This window comes from Anopheles merus, chromosome 3R (genome assembly GCF_017562075.2).
Source record: "Anopheles merus strain MAF chromosome 3R, AmerM5.1, whole genome shotgun sequence".
In the NCBI taxonomy this organism is placed as follows: domain Eukaryota; kingdom Metazoa; phylum Arthropoda; class Insecta; order Diptera; family Culicidae; genus Anopheles; species Anopheles merus.
In genome coordinates, this window is record NC_054084.1 from 25004390 (window position 1) to 25026978 (window position 22589).

The following is a 22589-nucleotide window of genomic DNA, read 5'->3' on the forward strand; positions in this document are numbered from 1 at the left end:
TAATATCCTACATAGCATGCACTGTATCACAGGAAAACCTCTAAATATCAACCTCATCAACAAAAGCTTATGTCTACTTGAACAACGACCTGCTGGGAAATGGCACTCTCTGTGACAGCCAGATCTAATAATCTAATTCATTTCCTGTTGCAAAGAGATCCGCATTTCCATCATCGTAGTCACATGGGTTGAACATTTGTAATAGAATTGAGATGTTTATCAACCGATGAACCAATGCTAAACATATGCCAACTATTAGACACGACTAGAGGTTTGGGTGGTCTGATAGGCAAGTGAAACGAGTTCAATCAAATTTCCGCCAGGACAGAGCTCTTGCTGCAGCTGGAATGATGTAAAGCGACATCGATACGATTCTGCTTGCTTCGCATACACGATGCAAACCAGACTAGCATGCTGTGTTTGATGACGAAGCGTGATAAATTACCGATATAAATCATTTTTATTCGAAGAACATAAACTATTCCGAAGCTGACAGTTCTATGAATGTTAATGCATCAAAACAAGAACAGCACTCATAAACGCAAAACGGTTATCAGAAGTTTCATTCACTTGCCTGTGGTAATTATTGGAACAGCATTGCCAGAACTGAACTGAACTGAAAAGAAAATGATCTCATGAAAATAGTTAAAATAGTAATATATCGAAATGAAAGTGTTGAATATGCATCAAATGACAAACAATAATTGGTTTTTATGATTTGATTGAATTGATTTGAGTTGTCGCACAAACCTGTGAGCGTATAAAAAGCGCTTTTTATTCAAATTAGAAGAGCGCCTTCAGATGCCTCAACACGTATTTTTATTATTTTGGTATTGCAGCAATTTAATATCACTCATAGTCATATCACTTACCATTTCATCATTCCTTCCCGTTTGACTACACCAAAAAGCTACAGTGAAACACATCTGCACATTCCGTTCTATATCAACTTTTTATTGTTCCTCACAATCAGTCTTTATCAATAGAGCTACGGAAACGAGGACATCCGTGGGAAACAGAACCTTAACCTATATCGTCGCTAGTCGGTACAACGTTTATTTTATTATGTACAACTCAATTAATGCACAGCTGGTGCTGCTGACCCACACAGATGACCGTGTAAGTTACACGAACGACTACATTACGAAAATATATGACGTGTGTCGTTCCAAACTTTTTTTATTTTTTTATTTTTGGCATTTTGTTCCTACTTCATAAACTATGCTGTCATTCGATTCGTGAAAACTGTTCTTCCCTTTACTGCTTTCGAACAAACGCTACAACTGAAAACACTATATGGTTTATTCAACAACTTGTGAAGATGTGCTACTGGTGTATATGAGTGATAAATTCTAGTACTAGGGATGACTTATGTGTTGCACTATGTAATGGCCTCGGTGTTGTTTTTCGTTCTCGCCATGCGACTATCTCTAACGTACGCGAATAGCTGTGTAGCACTGTAAATTTAAATCATAATGTTATAGTTATTACTAGCTGCACTACAGCTTACATATGTCGCGCAAAAACCCCCCTATAAGGTCGTCAGTTTCTGTAGAGCCCGCGCTATGTACTATCACGAGAACGCCACTGACGTGATCAGCACTTTGGCACCGTTGTCCTGCTCGACAGCCAGCTCCAATCGTAAACAAGGCATCTCATCGGTCAGCTTGTGCAGCAAGAACTCACAGTTCAAGATGGACATGTTCTTCCAGATGTGGTTGAAGGGAATCTTCTGCACAGCACATTCCGCTGCCGTCGTCCAGCCGCCGGAACAGTTGATCCGCAGTGTCATCGCCTCTTTGTTGTTGGCGAAGTGGAACGGCGAGCTTTGCCCGATCTGGAAGTACCCCAGTCGCGTTTCTATCCCACTACAGTGCTCGAGAGCACTCGGATAGTCCTCCAGCACGTAGGCGCGTATGTTGAAGTCTGCTTCCGGTTTCCGAGCCGGACCGAACATGACAATCTTCAGCCGCTTGGTGACATTCACTTCGGGCGTTAGGCTCTCTCCACCGAGCAGATACTTGCCGAGCTTGCGGGTCATGATGTACGCGTTGTGCTGGTCTAGCTGAATGTAGGCTTGCGGGCTGGGTACATCATTTTCCGATGATGCAATCTTTTTCCAGCAGTTCGTTACTTCCTCTTTGTAGAAGAGCGATACCTTCCAGCTGCCAATATCCTCGGCGCAGTGCGGCACCTTGATTATGAGCGGTTTGGTGAAGTTACTCTTCGCTGGACCACAGACAATCGTTGGGCTGATGTGTGTGACCTGGTTTTCGACTAGTATCGTATCTTTGGAGTCGTACATGACGGCCAGGAAAACGTTTATTCTTAGCGCTGCCGGAATGGCTCCCTCGGGTATGGAGAGTGACGTTTGCAGATGCTCCATTTCCAACCAACCCCCGTCCGAGGTGACGACCTGACGGACGGAGTTCGATTTGTACATGGCCTCCGACGAACTGGACGTATCCAACGAGTCCGTCGTTGCGATGGCATAGGTTGAGATTGCTGCACAGGTAACAACAGGACGGGCGGGGGTATTGCGGCATTTACAGGAAAGGAAATTGAAACCATCAATATTATGACAACCGGCCGCAAGCCCACATCAATCAATCGGTCAAATTAGAACAGCGGGAAGCTTATGAGGGAGCGCCAGCGGAAAACTATCATCATCCCCAATGTGCAATACTTACACGTGTTTGTGTTGGACGTCCCTGATAAGGATTCGGAGCTGCGATACTGACCCTTCTGCGATTGAGCGATGGGTGACGACGCTATTTGACGCTGAAGATGGCTCTGCTCGAGCGAATGATACTGATGATAATGATGCTGAAGAATCACTCCGGCTAGCTTTTGTTGATTGTACACTCCTGCCGAACCGTCCTTTTTCAGGGCCTGGTTCGGTTGCCTGCATAAAGGACCGTGACATATCGGGACGAACAATGATTGAACACAATACACAGTGAGCACAGCTTCAGCATCGCTAACGAAATTCCATTAGATTTGTCAAGCATACTTACATCGAATTGAACTGCGGTTCGTCGTAGTGATGCTCGGATGTCGATCTGGTCAGAAGCAGCGGAACATTCTGGCTCGGTACCTTTGGGGCTTCCATGGTGCTGCCGTTCGAATATTCATAGCCATTGACACGAATATTGATGTCCGGGGGGTTGGACGAGAGGGTGAGCTTCTTTTGAAACTCGTGCGTGTACGTGTGCTGATCAGGTGTGGTGCGGGTAATGGAATACGTTGGCAGCTTTTGCCGATGTCGCATGTGCAGCAGAAATACCAGGAACGTTAAGCAGAGCGCCACAATGAACCCTAGCCCGAGATAAAATATCCAATCGGAAGCTGTAAAGACATTTGGTAATAGTTGAAACATTAAATAAAACTCGATAAAATGAAAAATATGTTTTTAAGGGAACAACGGAGATAAAAGTGATCCGTTTATATACTGAAACAATTCAATTCTTTACATACTTACAGTTAAAACAAATGCAAAATAATAATACGATAGTGTAACCCAAATCGATTTCTGTTCCCTCGTCTCTTTTCTCTTAACGCTTCAAATCTTCAGAAAGCATCTTCCGCTAGTACCATTCAACAATCGATAAATCAAATCCCACACAAACAAGGAATGAAACACATCAACATTTTTTTCACTTATCCGTTCAACCAGCAACGATCACATAATAGCCGGATAAATATTCCCCTGGCGAGTAATCAGTGCGGTTATTATGATTTTTCGCAATAAAAGAGAGGCTTCACCCTTCTTCATTTTCCTCCCTAGCTACATTGCAGTAACCATACCCTACCAATCCTTCCATCCCTCTATTGGCTGCCTTTTACCATGGAGCAAACCAATATGAATGATTATGTTTATTGTTGATGCTTTTCAATGTGAAATGTATGCGCACAGTGCTTCCGACTTGACTGATGGAAGTGCACCGTAATGCTGAAAGGTAGTTGGGCGTCTATCGAAACACTATCCCAAGGCGGAAAACGGGATACGGCCTCACATAGGAGCGCCGCAATTTCTCCCTGAGGAATAAACGGTGGCTCAGATTGGTTCCATTCATAACCGATGATTACGATTGGCTGAGTAGCATGGGATTGAATATGTTGCTGTGCTTAGTTTAGTGGCTTCTGCTATTATTAACTTCGCTTGCTGCAAGATGCAAGTAGCAGCAATTTACATACTCGGTGCATTATTTATTCTTCTTTCATAGCATGTGATTCTGCAATTTTGAAATCTTTAAACTATATTTTCAACATACTGTTTATATTATTGATTTTCGTTGTACAATCACACTCCCATCACATAAAATGTATGCATCAATTTAAGGATTGAATAATATTGAATGTTCAAAGCTCATACATACTTCCAATCCAATGCCATGCTACAAAGCGCGTACATTGTTATTGAAAAAAAAACCTGAGAACAGAAAATGAAATGAACATTTTAATAACACAGTTTTTTCGATGTCTATTCGACATCCTTTCGGCAAAACGTGTCAACATTAACCCACAAAATAAACACACGGGTACCATATTTCACGCCCTTCAGCTGTGTCGCACGTCCCTGTGGGATATTTAAAAAGGTCTTGTAACTTGATCTAACACTGCGCAACCGTTTTTCATTAGAACACACGACTCCTGCATTTCCCATGTTCACTGTGTGGCATTATGAGGGATCTCTGTGCAGTAGCCTTTTCTTACCATCATAAATATGCACTAATGTTGAATGCAGTTATTTGAAAAGGGTATCCAGTGGATGTTTGGTACGGAAATAATACAAAATGTACCGGTTGGTTGATTGATTGATTGATTGGTATATTCATGTTACATCAGCTTAGCTAGTACGGATATTTGATATGGATGCTAGTGATAGAGCAAGACAAAGATAAGCTTTGTTTGTTCTCACACTTCAATTGGTTATCCCACATTGTAGAAGATTCCATTCTTGTTTGTTATGACCCATATTGAATTAAATACAATCTCAACGCCTCTTTGACCATACAAAGATGACTAAAGTAAAATGTACAGTCCAATTATTTACAGCGGCTGTCCAATCTTTGGCACATAATCCTGATACGTATAGAGATGATATTCTGTTTAGAGGAAAACTAGTCGACTGCATTGCTCACCTGTATCATCGATTTTGCATTCGCCACCGCGGCAAACGATGGTTTGCACGTCCTTGCCGTGGCAGCCATAGGCACTGCTCTCCTGCTCGTCATGATCCTCCATCAGGGCTGCCAACTGTTGATGATGTTTCACTAGCGCTTTATCGTAGTAGTCGATGTTTTGTGTCCGACAGGTTCGTCTCCTTGATTGCGTGCATTTGTTTGAGCACGCGCTCCACGCAGACCATGATGACCAACGGCGTACTGCGAGCAATAAAAAGAATAATTGAATTCATACGCTGTATGTTACTATCTCCGCCATATTGGTAAGATATACTCATATGCATATTATTTTTGCAAGTAAGTATCTTTTTAAATGATAAACATTGTTAGGTTATTTTATCCTTGAAATAACATGTATATTAGAAAATGCTTCTATTTATTACATAAAAGGAGAGATTTGGTGCGATTTGGTAAAGTTTTCAAATCTTTCGATAATACTAAAACAACATCGTTATGGTAATACTCACCAAAGGCATTATCTTCGAATCCATTCGGAGTGATTATTTGTGTATCTTCTGAACAAGCGTAATCACCCGTTTTGCAAACAGCACACACAGCACAATCCCAAGATTGGACGTGTAACGAAACAGAAATTAAACAAACACGTCAGCAAAAACTCGTTTCGAAAGATCAATCACTAGCAGGATTTTGAACGGACGATTAATCATGGCATAAGCTATGCGAAGATTATTTGTTTAGGACAACTTCTTGCACCGACTGATAATCATTCGTCATCCTACCTGGGCAAGTTACGCAATCGGCCGTCTTCTGTTGGTTAGGTCCCACGCAGGGCGCCCCACCATACAGGGGGATGGGATCGCTGCAGGATCGTGTGCGTTTCCTTCCTTGAGCTGGTTTCCCCGGACAGCGGCACTCTAACCAGGCGCTCCATTGGCTCCATCCTCCATTAACTAGAAGCAAGGTTAAGAAAAAGAAGAGGAAGAAGATGCAAATTTATGCATTTAAATCATTTATACAGGCTACGACCGTAAGCTAAAAATTAAATATTAGGTTTTTTTACTAACCATACACGATCAATTCTATTGGTTCCGATATCCTTTTGCCGGCAATGTTTTCTGCGACACACGTATAATTCCCTATGTCCTATATTATTGGAGGAAAAAGTTAATAAAAGAAGAATTTCACATTGTAGGCTTGATATTGTAGTCACACAAACATATGATAAGCTTCCAAAAAAATTGAAATCGAACATACCTGCAGATTGAGACTAGTTATCACAATGTTTCCTTCAGCCGTGAAGGTCAATAATGGACTAGAGGTGACGGTAAAATTGTTCTTCAGCCACGTTATCTGAGGCTTTGGATAACCTTTGGGAGCCATGCACTTAATTTCCAGCTTTTCTCCAGCTTCAGCACGTATTCTGGTTTCCATAAGGTCGAAGTTTTTCTTCAAATCTGGAAGGAAAGTAATTGATAACATAAAAGAGGTGTATACAATGAGAAACAGCTTCGACGAAAAACTAGTACGCAACGTATTGATACCAACGGCTACTCAATAGCACTTGATTTCAAAAATACATCTGAAAACTCGACTGCACACAAAACTTCCACACCATCTCAGAAGCGTTCTTCATTAATGAATCGTCGCCGTCGGAAGTGCATGGCGCCATCCAAAAACAACTCGGCAGTTGTTCCCGAACTCCGTGACTTCCGTCGACATAACCTACAGGAAAGGTAAACTGCTCTCCGGAATGAATAACGCACGACATGCGAACCCAAAGAGGGTTTGATATTTGTCAGGCATTAGACCCCAGCCAGACCTCATTTTTGGTGGCCTTCTTGTGAAGTCACATCTTTATTCAACTGGTTTGTTTTTTGAGTTTGTGTGTGCGCGTGTGTGCCCACATGCTTCTTTCCACGCATTCCGGATATGATTTATGACCACAGCGGCATCTGTGGATGGCATATGGGGCCTGACTGACTTCTTCCCGTATAGTTTTTGGGGTTTGTTTTATAATGAAGCCGTTTGAACATTGTAACAAACTACAACATTCTACTCAATCGATGCAGTTTATCATCAACTTCTGAGAAAAATGTTGGAGCTGGGGCGCTTGTTAGAGAGCCAACCATAACTTTGTATCTTGAAGAATTTTTATTACCGATTTGTTAAAATGTGTGCAGATAATTTGAGACAGCAGCGAGCGAATACGAAGCGAGTGTACATTTTGAATTAAAAATATAACTTGCTTCGGATCTGCTTGTGGTGTTTTTTTTTTCAATATCGAGATGATGTGAGGGTAATTTATTAATTCATTATAAGTTTACGCGATGTGGTAGAAAAGATAAGCAATACAAATCATCTTTATTCAATTCATAGATAATAACAGAACCTTTTATTTTAAACTATCAAGTGTTTTAATTTTAAACTCACCTTAAAAATAACTTTCAAAAATATCATGTGATGACTCTGAGCCACAAATACCTTACTTTTATCGTACGTATTTTTATACACAACGAGAAGCAGCTTGCTTAGGGTATTATCTTCCGAATGCTTTTAATGAGTAATCGTTTGGCTTCATCGCGTTTACCTCCCCATCTGAGCAATATGCTTCAAACTGCTTAAGAAGTTGAAACTCAACCAGCGAAGCCTTACGTACAATCTTATGAACATTGAAGCAAAAGGAAATCGCTTCTCCTAACCTGTAACATTCTTTCCGTAAGCATTAACTTTGATAACTTACGCATTTTTAATGCCTTTAACCACAACGAAAACCTCTAAGCACCAGCTTTTTCCGCAGGGAAAATAACACCTCCTTGCTGATAAAGGTGTAATTTGAGCTGCAGGAACACATCATGTGAAACATTACAAGTCAATGAGTAATACCGGTGTACACATACACATGTTTAAACAGAAGAATTAAGTAACCTATCGTAATAACAACACACAGAGCTTGCTCCTGAGTGATAGGTTCACTTTGTTATGATGAAAGTGTGTTATGGTGGAGTTTCTATTCAATAAGGATATTCGTTTCCAACGACTAGAAAACAGTAACGACCTACATAGATACTGAACATACCTCAGGTCGTATAATTTAGGTATATTAAATTCAAAAGAAATTTAAAATAGCACAATTTCTCCTTCATTCGACGTGACGGTAGCCTCCATCTTACTTTTAATTTCTTCCATTAAACCCTCATCTCAAGCACCTCACTTCATGCACAGCTGGGGCACCGTTTAACTCAGCAGACACACTTATTTTTACAGCATTTCGCTGTTACTCATTTCCTCGAAATGGTTCACCTGCTCGGGGTGGGATGACTCACCCATCCATTCAACAAGTGATGCATACTTTTAAAGCCTCTCTAATGCTCGTTGTATAATTTAATGCTTCTCAACGCCCTCGCGGCCCTTCCCAACGATACTTACACGCAACAACAATCGAGGCGGGCTGGCTGACGGCTTTCCCGCGCGGAGACCAGGCGTGGCATTCGCATTTGAACGGCAGCTTGCCGAAGTACTCGTACACCAGGTCGCGGGAGATTGTGGCCGTTACCTCCTGGAAGTGCACACCGCTGTGCGGATCTACGTGCGACTCTTCGATCGACGGGGGTGGTTTTATGCTGCCACTGCACTTGAAATGTATCTAAAAGCAGGCGAGGAAGGAAACGAAAACGAATAAAAAATACATAGAATTTCTCTCTACACGATCGCTCCAATCGACCATAAACACGCACAAACACATGCAGGCAAACGATGCTACCCGAAATCTCTGCACTCTGCAGCCCGACCTGTCCATCTGAAACAATTTATCGCCACATTCGCAACGCTGAATAAAACATAGCGTACCACCCCGGGGTATGGATCTGCATGATGGTGCCCCTAAAAGGATTAAGAACCCCATAAAGCCTACGCTACACGCAAACCCTCACACTTTCGCCTGATCGGTGAATGTAACCGAGTGTTGTTGTTTTTTTTTCTGTTTTGGTTCTATTCAAATCAGTAGAACCCTGTTGTGATGCTCCCATCTTACTTCCGGTCTACTATTTTGCTACATTCGACGCGTCCCACTTGATAGTATCAACACAGCTTAGCTCTTGTCGTTTGCTATAAGCCGTCAGAATAAAATATTCATGAAGCTAAAGATGCTCGTAACCTGGTGTGGTGAGGGGAAGGGTCACGCAGCAAAACAACAACCACACCAAAAGGCTTAAATCGAGACGAAAACAACACTCGACGAATGGTGGTTTTTGCATCTTCAAATGTGCTCCAAAGTTCTGACCAACCAGTCCATCATTGGGGTCGTATGTGGGGAAAAAAAAAAATATTATAAAATATTAAACATGCTGTGTTCTTCTGTAGTCTGGATTTCGATTCTCTGGCTTATTTTCACTTTTATGTACATATTCAGATTCTTGGATGGTCGTCTTATGGTATGAAAATCAGATTCCTTTGGTTTGTACTTACAAAACAATCCTTTCGCGCCTTTCCCCGCTCTTGTTTATGCACTTGTACACCTACTTAACTTAAGTGAAAAACGTAAAACACCAAAACTCGTGCCAACTTTTCCCACCACTCACCTGCAACGTGTTCGCCGCTTTGCACTTCAGCACGGCCGGCTTGCTCCGGATCACGTAAGTATTTTGCGGCTCAACCAGAAAGTATGGCGCTTCCTCCACCTTCAACCCACCGCCAGTGCGCTCGCCAAACGTGCCGAACGCTTCGCTTGGTGGAAGTACATCCTCACCATATGACACTTCACTGTCATTTTCATCCTCCTCTTCTTCTTCCTCCTCCTCCTCATCATCCTCCTCATCTTCGTCGACTTCCTCGGCTCCGTTCGATTCGGCAGCACCACCCAGCGCCTTCCCCACCTTAGAACCACGCACACTTGCCGTACCCTTCGGGTGTTCAATCACAGAACCTGACGTAGGTCCGTTTGACTTGCCGGCAAAAATGTTATCCAACGTGCCTGAATTGATTATTTTACCGTCCTCATAATTATCACCTTCGTGTTCTTCCCTCGCCGGTGCGTCGTAGTACTCGTCCTTGGCAGCGTCCACAACGTCATCATCCCGGACGGGCCGCCGGTCGTCAAGCATACGGGCCGGCTTTTGAGCAACATCACCATCGCCATCATCATCATCATCATCATCATCATCATCCCTCTTTTCAATAACGTCACTTCCTGGCCGTTGACGAGGAGCAAGTTTCATTTCCGCGTGATTGTTTTCCGACTTACGGACCGCATGCAGCTCACCCTTTGGTACCGTTGCGAAGGGGAGGACGAGCGATTCGTGCGATTTACGGCTTTCCCGGTCCGGTGCGGGATTGAATGGAACATCCCATCGTTTCCCTGCGTCCGGCGGTAGGTGAGCCTGCCGATTGAAAGGCGACTGCCGCTGGCTATTGCCATCGAATGGCGGTGATTTATACTGTTCCAATGCGGTATCTTTGCGCGGCAACGCAGCGGATACATGCTCCGGGTAGTCCGACCGACGGTGCTCTTGCGTTTCCAGACCACCGGGCGAGGCCAGTCCAACGGTGCAAATAAAATATAGCTGAAGGAAGTATGGTAATCGGCAAGGAACGGTCATGGTACCGGGCTGGGCGAGAGGAAGCGTGCTGAAGTGAGTGATAATGTTAAACAATATTAGAGCCAATGCTGATAACCACAAAATATCCACAACGGATGTGAGCAGTGTTCTTAGGAGGCACGGGATGTGTCGCAGAATATCATCGTTTTTGGTGTTGTGGTCGCTGTTGTTGTTGTTGTGGTGAAGAAAATGGGTTTTTACTGTTGGTTTGTGGCACACTTGAAATGCCCGTCATAATTTACAGAGGGCTGACAAAGTGTACGCTTTGTGAAGATGCTTAAACTGGTCTTATTTACGCCATTATTTGGAGGTGTCTGTAAAAAAAAGACGAGTTTTTGTTAGTAATTCTTTATATACATTATTTTCATACTTTAAATTTTATTTGAAATGTTTTCGAGTAGTTGTTGCAATGTTTGCAAAGTAAAGTTGATCAAAATTTAGAAATTTAGAAAGATTCAGAAATTTAATTAAAATGTCAAGCCATTTCCATCACCCTATCAAATGTGCGGTCAAGATAGTTGAAGAATTCCTCATTCATTCCTATTGCTATCAATTTGTAGCGACATATTGAGAAATTCTCACCGTTTTTCTACGTGAAGCTCATTTGTATGTGGTACTTTCTCTGCAGAAATTAAGATAAGAATTAATGTGCTACGCTTCTTTCCCGTCTTCATCACTGTACACTCGAGAGAAAAATTACTTCATTCTTAACACTCTCCCCGAACTGCTCGTACAGAGCAAGTTTTAATTAAACCAAATCTTACCGTACAAAAGCACAAAACGCACTGCAAAGCGACTTTTATTGCTTAATCCTAGCACCCATCCACATGGTGCATCGCCGGTACATTGTTGTGCAGTGGAAAACTTTATGGAGGTAAAAATAATTTACTGTCAGCACAACTTTTTCGACAAGATGTACGCAACATAAACGCAGCCACGACGATGCGTCAGACCGAATAGCTTCCTGACGGTTCTACAATAAACTATTTGAGGTTTTTCCTCGTGAATAGCGCGCTGTGCCCGGTGCAACTCCCGCGCAGAATGCTTACACCGCTTGACTAATTTCTTTGGGGTTGGTTTTCAACCAAGAGATAACTTTCCGTGGCACATTTCCAGCGGTACCAGCTGTGGAACGGAAATGTTCTCCGCAACCTCAGCAATGCTCAGCTGGGACACTGGGGCGTGCGGTTGGTGTGGAAATGTGAAAAATATGTTGCTAATTTTTCCATTGCGGTTTCCAACTGTCTTCCGCTGGATGGATGCCATCCCTGTGTGAGTGTGTTTTGTTGGCAAGTGCCGGCAAGACGGAGTAAACATTTCGCCTCGGATCCATACTCGGATCGACCCGGAGCCTTGCCGGGAGGGAAAGGGTGCAGTGGTGCTCCGTTTTCGTAAGCGTTATGCCTTCATCCGTCGCAGCTGTATTGGACAGCGTTGTCACTGCAATGCTTTAGAGCTTAAGTACTTTTTGGTCTTTTTTGGTGGCTTTAATTATGCGAATTACTTATAATTAGTTTTTCATTATGGCTTCATCGTGTCGCGGCGCGTTTTTTGCACAGGCTCCGAGCCCTTTCACTGGATCGTAAAATTGGCTTAATGAAAAGTTATTGAAGCGTTAAGCGGCGTTGCCACTCAAGGGTTTGGGTTTGCTACTTTTCCGTCAGCGGTACGGTTTACTTTCATCTGTACGATGGCAACGAGTGACTTTTGTTGTTGCTGTTGGTGCGCCTTTTGTTGTTGTTGTTGTTGGTATTTGAGTTCGATTTTTCGTTAGCAAGACAATTGATCAAACTTTTTTTTTTAATATTATTATCTTAAGCAACTACAACATCAATTTTGAAATATTTTTGTGAAGATTTTTTAAATTACACAAAATAGCATTATGTTTGCCTCCCTTTTTAAAGTACAACAGTGCATATTGTTCTACACAAAAAATCATTGCTTCAGGTCGTGGTATGTTCACCCTTTTTGAAATACAAAAGAGCTTTAAAGTGCAATCGATTTCGATTTGGCAAAGCTCCATATTGATCTGTCATTTACAGCAAGCCATAAGCACTCTTGGTGTTTCCCAGCGCTCTCTATAACACCGATTGCTGTACCAACAGCTACAACGCTGTCATGGAGGAAATTCCAAACTGCATCCTCTCACATGTGTGAATCGCAGTCGTAAATCGAACAAGCTTAAAAAATCATTTGTTTCCAAATGGGATCAACAGTCACATGCAGAGCCCTGTTTCTGTTTGCACTCTTCCTCCGAGGTCCGATTTTGAACACATTTATACAACGGGAAAAAAGTACCAGACCAGTATAAAACATGCTTGATACAAGGTACTAAAAAAAACAGCACTTTGCAGGAACTTAGTGCCACTGGGTACTTAGCAGGAAGATACTTCAGAACATCTCCATTGCACAAGGCGACAGACGATGTTCTACAGTATTGGGAGAATACTTTAATTCGCGACAAGAAAAGATTACTTCGTATACGTGCACTTGTACTTGCTCCTTGTTGTGGAATATGTTTTGCACACTATAACAAGCTCTGAATTGGTCAAACCCATATCATCTCTTCACTAGCACTATGTACAGTTTTGTGAAGAAGTATAGAGTAAATATTATATGTTAACTGTTACTCTCGGCTACGTACAGTTTTTGAAAATAATGGAAAAATGTCGTATTTGTAAGCATTAAAGCATCAAAATATATGTTTTTAGATAATTTTAAACAAATATACAAAGTACATTTAACAACGTTAATGAAGTGAACTAATACAAACAGTAAGAACAAACTAAAGTATTCAGCCACTGAGATATATTCCACAGCAGCTTGTGGTTATTAGTTTTCACCACCGTTTTAGCCTCATCACTAAAAGTATGAAAAGAAACACCAGTGAGTGAAGTGAAATGAAAAAAATGATTGAAAAATGGTACCGCAACCAACACCATTCCAATTTCAAGAAGCAAACAAAAAAAACACACAAATCTTGAAATATCGATTTCATCATTCGCCCGACGAATGCACGAAAAATCCATTCTAAAACAAAGCATACAAAAAGTTCCTTCATTAAGCGAAATGTATTCTTATCGGGAGAGGACGAGATTGAAAATTGGCATTTCAGTGTGCGTTGTACATCTTTAGCCGATATCATGTTCCAATTTCCATCTTTTCATCAAGAAAAACTGTAAATGGAAACAATGCTTCGCGAACAAGTTCGCTGATGATTAAGCGTGCTTTTGCTTTCTTTTCTTGCCGTTTTGTCCTGCCGCAGTGGATGAGCTTTTGTAAGCAGATGTTTGAACGGAATGAACGATGATCGATGTTGTAATTCAACAGATTTTTTGCCTTTTTCAGAATATGTTTTGGATTACGTCACGTTTTCAAGAAGCTCACAAGCAAATATGTAAAAAAAAAGAACTACAGGCGTCCCCCGAGTTACGACCCCCTCGAGTTACGACGATTCGCAGATCGACGATTTTGATTTTGACAGTTAAAAGTTGTCATTGACAAGAAATTGATGTATTTTTTTGAATATCTGGGCACATAACCGTTATACACACATTTCCAAAGATTCCACAACTACCCTATCTTGAATATCTATATTGTGTACGGGTTTTAAAATATAATTATTACATTATCGAACATTATTTTAAATAAAATACACGATATCATAAATTCCAACTCTTCAACTTCGGTTATGAACTTTATATTCATAGATATTCGACATACGACTTTTTCGACATACGCCTTGCTTTGGGACATTTTCTCGGTCCCAAATACAGTCGTATCTCGGGGGACACCTGTACAATGAAAAGTAATACTTATTCACACTTTGACTAAACACACATTTGTAAAAAAATAAAATATATTTTTGTGTTTATAATCAAAATGGTTAAACTTCTTTTTTTATGTATATCGCCAATGAATATCTTCGCCTCTCGGATGAAACATAAAGCATATCATTTTCCTTGCTAATTTTCATATCCTTTACATTGTTTTACAACTCATATCCGCGTATCATGTATTACATTTTACATTACATGCGTAAAAGGGGATGAAGCCTTCAATGCGGAAGTATGGAAAATAATATGGTCTGCATTTATGACTTCAGCGATACGTCATGTTTACAGCTTTGCGGTCACCGACAACACAAGCGTTTACGATCTTGCGCGAACGCACATAAAAACCGCAAGGTGGCTTCAATGTATCCCCATGCATCCGAGGACACCCATGTTGCTGCAAAGGAAAATCGATTGTACCCACCATAATACCGTTGCTGCGAGAGTTCAGCGATACGCAAATTTATACCCTCTCAGGGGGAAGCAAAGATAATATGATTTGGAGTAAGGCTAATTAGTTGATCCCTTTGGAGATTAGTATCCGCGTGCCGAAACTAGATCGGGATCATTGTACAGCATCGCCAGTGCAGAGCTAAATTATGCACATAGAAGCTTAAAACAGCTTCATGTGTAGCTCCATTCCATCATCAGCCCGATCCCTTGACATTTGTCGGAAGCGTAATGGCATCCTATATAGCTAGCTAAACTTAATAACCTAGCTCATACTATGGCCCAGATTAAAATGCAAGAGCAGTCGGTTCGATTACCTGGTGTGAAAATTAAACTACTATACTGCTAGTGAAGAAGCCCATTCCAGGTGAAAAGTTCGCTTGAATCAAGCAGCAAACCTTCAGCCCTTTCAAATTACGTTACGGATTCTATAAAACCCATCATCTTCCTACGAGCTACCTGCAAATGAACTAAAGCTAAAACATCTAAATTGACACCATGTTCTCAAACACTGTGGCGTGGTGAGTAAATTGCACGGTATTTAATAAATGCGCGGTAAACCTCCCATTTGGCGGCGCTGAGGCATGCAACTTGGTTTCCGATTGTACAGTTGCAGTCGGTACATAATTTATGTTCACTGCATTCCCACACGCGTCCCAAATTTTACCGGCAGCATTGTGTGCCCACGAAGCACGAAGAACTAGGAACCTAACCCGGCGTCAGCAAGCTCCCAGCGGTAGGGACAGATAAATTGATATTAATTTCCCCTCAACATGCAAATTGGCATCCGATACGCATTCGACATTATTCGGTCGTAATTGCTCGGGTGTCTCGAGTTACGGTATAATTTACCATTGAAAGTTGAGCTCTAGCCTAGGCTGCATTAGCAAAATTAAGCACCCCCATCCCCTGCCACCGGCTTTGATTCTTGATTTGATGATCTCTTTGCGAGGCTAAGCTGAAGGTGTTCACAACTGCCTCTGGCTCTGCGAGTTGGACAATACCAATACACAATACCCTGGTCTCATTAGTTACCTCGTAATAGTCGGTGTAAGGTTTGTAAACATGTGTAATTAACAATTCCAAGAGGAATATTCCAGCATCATAGCTGTCGTTACATCACAAATTAAGCGTAAATATCATATAATATTCTTATACAAAGCTGTATTGACTACATAGCAGGTGAATCAATTAAGAAATGAGCTGCGCTGAAATATTTAATGACAAATGTACTACTCTCGCTTTTAAATTCCGTATCCGTATCAAATTCACTGTTTCCCCAAAACGTTTGTTCCATCGTGATTAAAAAATAATTACATTGAGGGAAGGGTGACATCTACTAATAGGCATATTTTAGGGTTTTCATGCAGCTAGAACCAATAGTACTCGCGGATGTTATCGGATGTCCAAATGTACCAGCAGCATGATCACGATTTACTCGGTTCAACTGCGTGGGTAAATTGATACAATTAGACCAGACAACCCACAAACGAAATGAAACCAATTTAAAGCAAATCCAATTTTCAATATTTAGACTCTTGCACGAAGAATTTCAATTTATCGATAGCGTAACCCCAAGGTGGTTGAATTTTGGGCTAAATCCATCCGCAATATGACTCATTAAATTTTAATTGTTGAGCATTGCATTCATCGGCTCTTTTTACTCAATTTATTTTAAAAATATTATTGATTAAATTTATTTTGTTTATGATATTGTTTCATTTTTTTATCAAATCTAATTATACCAGCAAAAATATACGTTTTGAGGCATTATGCTCATTTAAATGAATTCAGTAAATCGGAATAAGAGCATGAAAAGAATATTAAAACACTAGTAATTTTACATTTTACATTTCGAATTAGTAAAGCACACCTAACCATGGCTCCTCTCTTCGGAATTAAAAACAATCCAACAACCCTTCAAGCGTCATGAGCTCCATCAATAGCTGTTTTAAATGATGTCACAGTTGGAAAGAAACATAAATGCTTTCCCAATAACGTTTTTTTCTCTCTCACTATTCACATCACTACCTTTCACTGCAAACATTTATTTCTAACCATCGAAATGATTTATGTTCAAGTCTATCAACAACCGAGGGAAAAATCATTTTTCAATTTGCTTCTCAGATGCTCGCGCACTTCAATGCGCTTCTTATCCGCCGGGTTCTATCGTCCTTGGTTCAAACATCCTCGCGCAACCAGGACAGGACTGCCAGCAGACAGGATGCTTTGCATTATTAATCACTCTGGCAAACATCATAAATATAGAGACAACTTTTTATTTACCTCTTCCGCCACGGTTGACCGGCGGAATTTGTGGAAGTTGGGCAAAAAGTGGGTAGCAAACAGCGTAACAAGCATCGGTGACGCCAATGCTGGCCAAAAGGTTAAGATACTTTCCTCGGACCCTGGGGAGGAAGGGAGGGGGGGGGAGAGGGAGAAGCACAAAGTTTGCACCGGGTTTGCCTTTCCGATGTTTCCGGATTGAATTGGTCATGGTAACGCTTGGGAAAGTTGGCCCGCAGTCTCGGTATTTCCACAAACGCAAACACATACACATACACATGCACAAACTCATCCACCGGCAAGGATACGCCGTAAATGAAGGAATTAAAATACTTTTTAATAGTTTTACGGGTTATTGTCTAAACTCGATAACGATATAAACAAATGGCATCAACTTCTCGAAAACTCGCACACAACAACCTGATTCGGTCCGATCGTCGAAGGATTGCCCATGGAAGAAGAACATCCTCGGACTTGTGTGCTGCTTTTGGATTTTTATCTCCACCCCCCCCCCCACACTCCTACCGTTTTCAAAGTTCTGGCCAACCCGAAATTGCCCTTCGGGAAAATGGCATCGTTATAGCCCGGTGGACCAATTGTGCTAATCGGAGCAATGCCGAGAAAACCGCTCGAGAAAGGTTGCGGGCGAGTTTTGCCGTTTAATTGTTATAGTTGTAGTTTTGGCCTGGTTAGGTTGCGATACAATTACCCCCACCATGACACGGTGCTCTCTCTCTCCCTGTATTTGTTTACCATTCCGGGGAATGTAGCCAATTTTGTGTTAGTTGAAGTTTGTTATCAGCTTAAAAGGAGAAAAAAAAAGTAGAACAACAACTTTCATACCAATGCGCAGCAACCGTAGGCATATAAGCAGCCTGGAAGGAACGGCCAATCGGCAATGGATAAAATCTTGACTTTCTTCGCGTTCATACATGCATGCATGCACGAATCGTATTGATTCCATAGAGAATGCATCAGCCCTAGGCACGGTGCCACCATGGTAGAGGAAGTTTGATGAATTTATCGTACCACCATTTGCTGATATTCGTTGCAATTCAATCTAGAGCATTTGCATGAGAAAGGGAAAACATGTCTATATGAAACGTTCAATCTGCAGCACCAGCCTACCTTGTGCATGCAAATGAGACTGAGCACGGAAGGTTGCTGATACAATTTTTTCGGGTGGTGGATTCGATCAACCTGATTTTATAAACAACTCGTTTGCCCTTAAAAGTCTGACAATCGAGGATATGGATTATGGTTATGTTATCATCGAGGATAGTGGTGTTGAAGAACCATTCGTTAGCATACGTTCAATATGTACTGAATTGAAGTGCTAAGTTCAATAGGCATGTATATTATACTCCATTTACTAGCGTTATATTTATTACTTCTTCTACATAAACGAACAATATCACTATAAATCGTGCCCATTTCACCCCAGCTTTAAATCGTATCAGCCAAGTGTTGTAGAATATTGGCAATCCGTAGTGTGTATGTAATCAGATCAATATGTGCATTGACAGCAAAATTGGATTTATGCACAACTCATCGAATGAATCATCAATAGTCGAGGGATTAGAAAAGTCGTTTTGAGTGTAATTTTCACTTGAATTGCTCGTTTTTTTTTTCGCGCTTCTAAAAGGCATTTTTATCACGCAAAAAAGAGGAGCCTTTTCCTCCATATCACAACGATTCAGACACCACGAACAACAACAACAAAAAAAAAAACAAGCCCGAACCATAAAAGCGAGAGTTTCTCCAACTTTAGCGGGACGGGCCGCCGGTACCCGCGTAATAAATTTTCTCCAGCTTATTTATGTATATGCGCTATATTTTCTTCCTTTTTCTGCCAGGAGGCGGCCCCCTGTTAAACAACGGTGCGACGTGCATGGCACGAATGCTTTCAAATGATCCATTCAAATGCCCCTGTCGGAGGAACCTCCCTGGAGCCGGCTGTGGAACCGGATAACATACAAACACTTATGCCATGCATGTGTGAACATACACTCGCTCGCTCGGCATTCCTCGGAGGGCGGACACGAAAATAGTTCGCTTGTGTTTGAATGCGTTTTTTTCTTCTCTCCACCCGGAACGATTGTTACTTCTGGCAGGATAGTCGCTTCCGATGCTACTTTTCTGTTTCTGCAGACACTCCCAGACCATACCGACCCCGAGCTGGGAATTAATTTCAAGTTGCGATTTTTGTGGAAAATGCACTCCACCGTGTGGCGGAGCGGTGGGTGCGAGGTCGGAGTGCAGTGGAGTAGATACGGAAACAGCTACCAACATTATTCTGACTCATTGCGCAATGAATGGGCTTCGGATCTATAAATATCCTCGACACAGAACGAAAGTCATGTCGCTTTCAGCGCAAACCTTGAGCTTTCACAGTGCTGGCATTAGCTGGAGTATTTTTTTTTTCGGGTCGAAAAGAACCTTGCAAAACTTGTGAAAGAAGGGGGGGGGGGGGTCTGCCTTTCGGAACGGAAAATACATGAAAGACGGATTGCATTTCAAGGGAATACTATTTTCGTGTCTTCGACGCTTCTAAGGATGTTAGGCTGCGCTGGAAAGAACTGAAGATAAATTGAGGGTAAATTAATTTTGGCGCCGTTGAACTGATTTTCTGCAGCTCAACCCGACCGTAGTCAGCTCTGACGCAAGGTATGGAGTAATTTTAACCAAACCGTTCACAGTGGACAGCATACGTTAAATGTTTGTTTCGTATCATGCACCGCAGAAGTACCTGCACAGAGTGCAGAGCGGTACGGTGTACATTCAAAGAGCGATTTTTCAACCTTCACACCGAATTCCTTTTGAAAGTACGAACCTTCCAACCACAACAACTCGGACCAGACGTACTGAAATACCTGCTCCCGTATTTGAGTTACGAATGGGGTAGGAGCGTAAATAGAAGCGGACAACGTACCGTCCACGTTTACAGTCACGCTTACGTTAGTGCTTTCTAAGTGATTGCATTGCAAATTCTTTGCCCAGCAATGACAGTGGAAGTGGATGTTTTTTTTTTTTTTGTTTTGGCTACACCATGTGCTGAATCGTTAAGCCACAATTGGCATAAGGCCAACGTCTCTGCCCAGTTGTTGAGGTTTATGTAAATGGACTTTTATTTTTTCGACACGGTTTTTGTTGAAAATAAAAACAACATTTTGTTCGTCCGTTCCAGAAACGTAACTTGATTGGCGGTGTTAGGTGAAAATCCAGAACGATTTTTTTTTCAATGTTTACGAGTTTTGCGGAAATGCATAATGTAAAAGCTTACATCAAAGCTTGGCAAAGCTTCAATAAGGTCTCCAGTTCAATTGCGACCATCGATAGGTACTAACTGCTGCCATCATCATCATTATCATCATCATGGTATGTTATTGCCGTTGCATATGCTATCCAAATATCCTCTTACCAAACAATGATATTTTTCCAATCCATTTCTAACCGCATCACGCAACGATTTTTACGCCATTTGCCATCCTTTTCCAAAGGTTCGTTCACATCTGAGCTGGGTTCCCTATTTACCTACTCCATTGTCCACAGGTTGATTACTGAATAAACCAATCTGCGGTGCTCGTGTTTGCATAAAATTGATAGTGGGATGGTTTGAATGCATTTCTATAACTCTAATCCATGCATTTGTTGGCAATTTAAATGTAATTTAAATGTGAATTATGTTAATTGCATAATGGTAAAACAAATTCTGCCAAGGCATATTACTTATCTAACAAACTTTAAACCAGTTTGCATTTTTAATTGATTTGACTAAATTGAAAGCACTGTTGCCGGTATATGAAAGAAATGCAACGTGCCTAATGCAAAGCCTCCGTACCACGGACAGTTGTTTATTTATAACATCTCCATTTCGTAATTATTAAGTTCTTGGAGCCTCACGTTTTCACCATTTCCCCTCTGTTTCGTTCGGTTTATGTTTTGAGAGAATATCAAACCATACAAACCAGCGGCCAGCCCGCTAACGCCCGCTGGTGCCTAAACATAATTCGATCCCTTGTTTATCATGCACACGTACTGCTGCTAGACCTGCAGCTACACAGTGAGGAGTGCATGCATATATATGTGCAACCGTCAGCCTGTACTGTAGCTGTGCATGGTCTCGAAGAAGCTCCCTTGCCCGGAAAAGAGTAAATGATATGTTATTTCTGGAAATATTACACCGAGCCGCGGGTATCCAGCAGCTGTTTACGAAGCGCACCGATGAGTCAGCGTGAACCAACAATAAAGTAGACCTAGGTATGCCGGCTCGCCCATTGAATGGGGGAAAAAAACCCGGAGGACTCACACTTACATATTCCTCCCCAGTTTCTTCGCCGCCACGATAGACGACGATGCCGGCGATTCGTACAGCAAATGGATGGATGTTTCTGTTTCACTTCGCACACTTCGTGCTTGTCTGACATGCAGACTTCCTTCGCCGTTTTGCTTTATAAAATTCAACAATTTTCGTAAACCTTTTTTTTGTGTTTTTCACTGCACAAGAACTACATTCCGCGCGTACAATTCGACTTCGGCGCTGGAAAAGGTCGCTTTGATCTTTGACTCATCAGCCGCAGCATCACACGCGCTGTAATAGAACACAGAAAATACACTTTCTTTTTGTTTCCACATACGCCACGTCACTGTAGACCATTCCAATCGCTCCGTAAATGCACTGTACGTAATCCAACTCGCTGGCACCGGCACTGCATCAATGCTCGGGACGATTAATGTGATTAATCTCGGATGATTCCATCAGCACAGGCACATGACGGGCTGAACCCGATTCGAGGGGACCGAACGCTTGATAACATTATTATTTTCTTTTGCACTGGAGCCAACCTTTTACCACGACACACGACACTTGACCTTACATTCTTTCGTTTAATGGCATTTTGTACACTCACATACTGCTGTTTGCTGCGGCTCGTGCAGGTTATCAATGTAACGACACTTTCACTGAGCTGGGATGTTATTTTTTTATATGTCACAATGCTTTTTGGTTTCACATTGAAACCTGATTATTATTATTATTCCTTTGCGTTAGATTAAACTCCACCGTTTTTTTTTTTTCAACCGGCACAATGCATACCATACAACACAAAAATCCACTCGTTTGCACTAATGTAAACACGCGCCGAGCATCGTTAGCCGACACGAACGCTCCGCGTATTTACGTACAGAAGGCGCGAAATTTGTTTTGATAGGCTGTGTCGCCACTAACGAACCACGTCCAGCACGCGCAACGTTCGCAACGAAACTGACTCTTTATGTTT

The 22589-nt window shown here is 41.8% G+C and overlaps 1 protein-coding gene across 1 annotated transcript; it reads right to left on the bottom strand.

Annotated features, from left to right (window-relative positions):
- Window positions 1–941: 941 nt before the first annotated feature.
- LOC121596898 (netrin receptor unc-5-like) lies at window positions 942–22559 on the bottom strand. The gene is made up of 12 exons (XM_041922264.1): window positions 22406–22559; window positions 21626–21901; window positions 9725–11055; window positions 8574–8790; window positions 6402–6601; window positions 6212–6290; window positions 5927–6097; window positions 5654–5701; window positions 5145–5387; window positions 3018–3348; window positions 2691–2905; window positions 942–2505 (listed from the first exon to the last, which is right to left on the bottom strand). Exons 3-12 carry the CDS (start codon window positions 10739–10741, stop codon window positions 1574–1576), a joined length of 3453 nt encoding a protein of 1150 aa, XP_041778198.1. The 5' UTR covers window positions 10742–11055; window positions 21626–21901; window positions 22406–22559; the 3' UTR covers window positions 942–1573.
- Window positions 22560–22589: the final 30 nt, after the last annotated feature.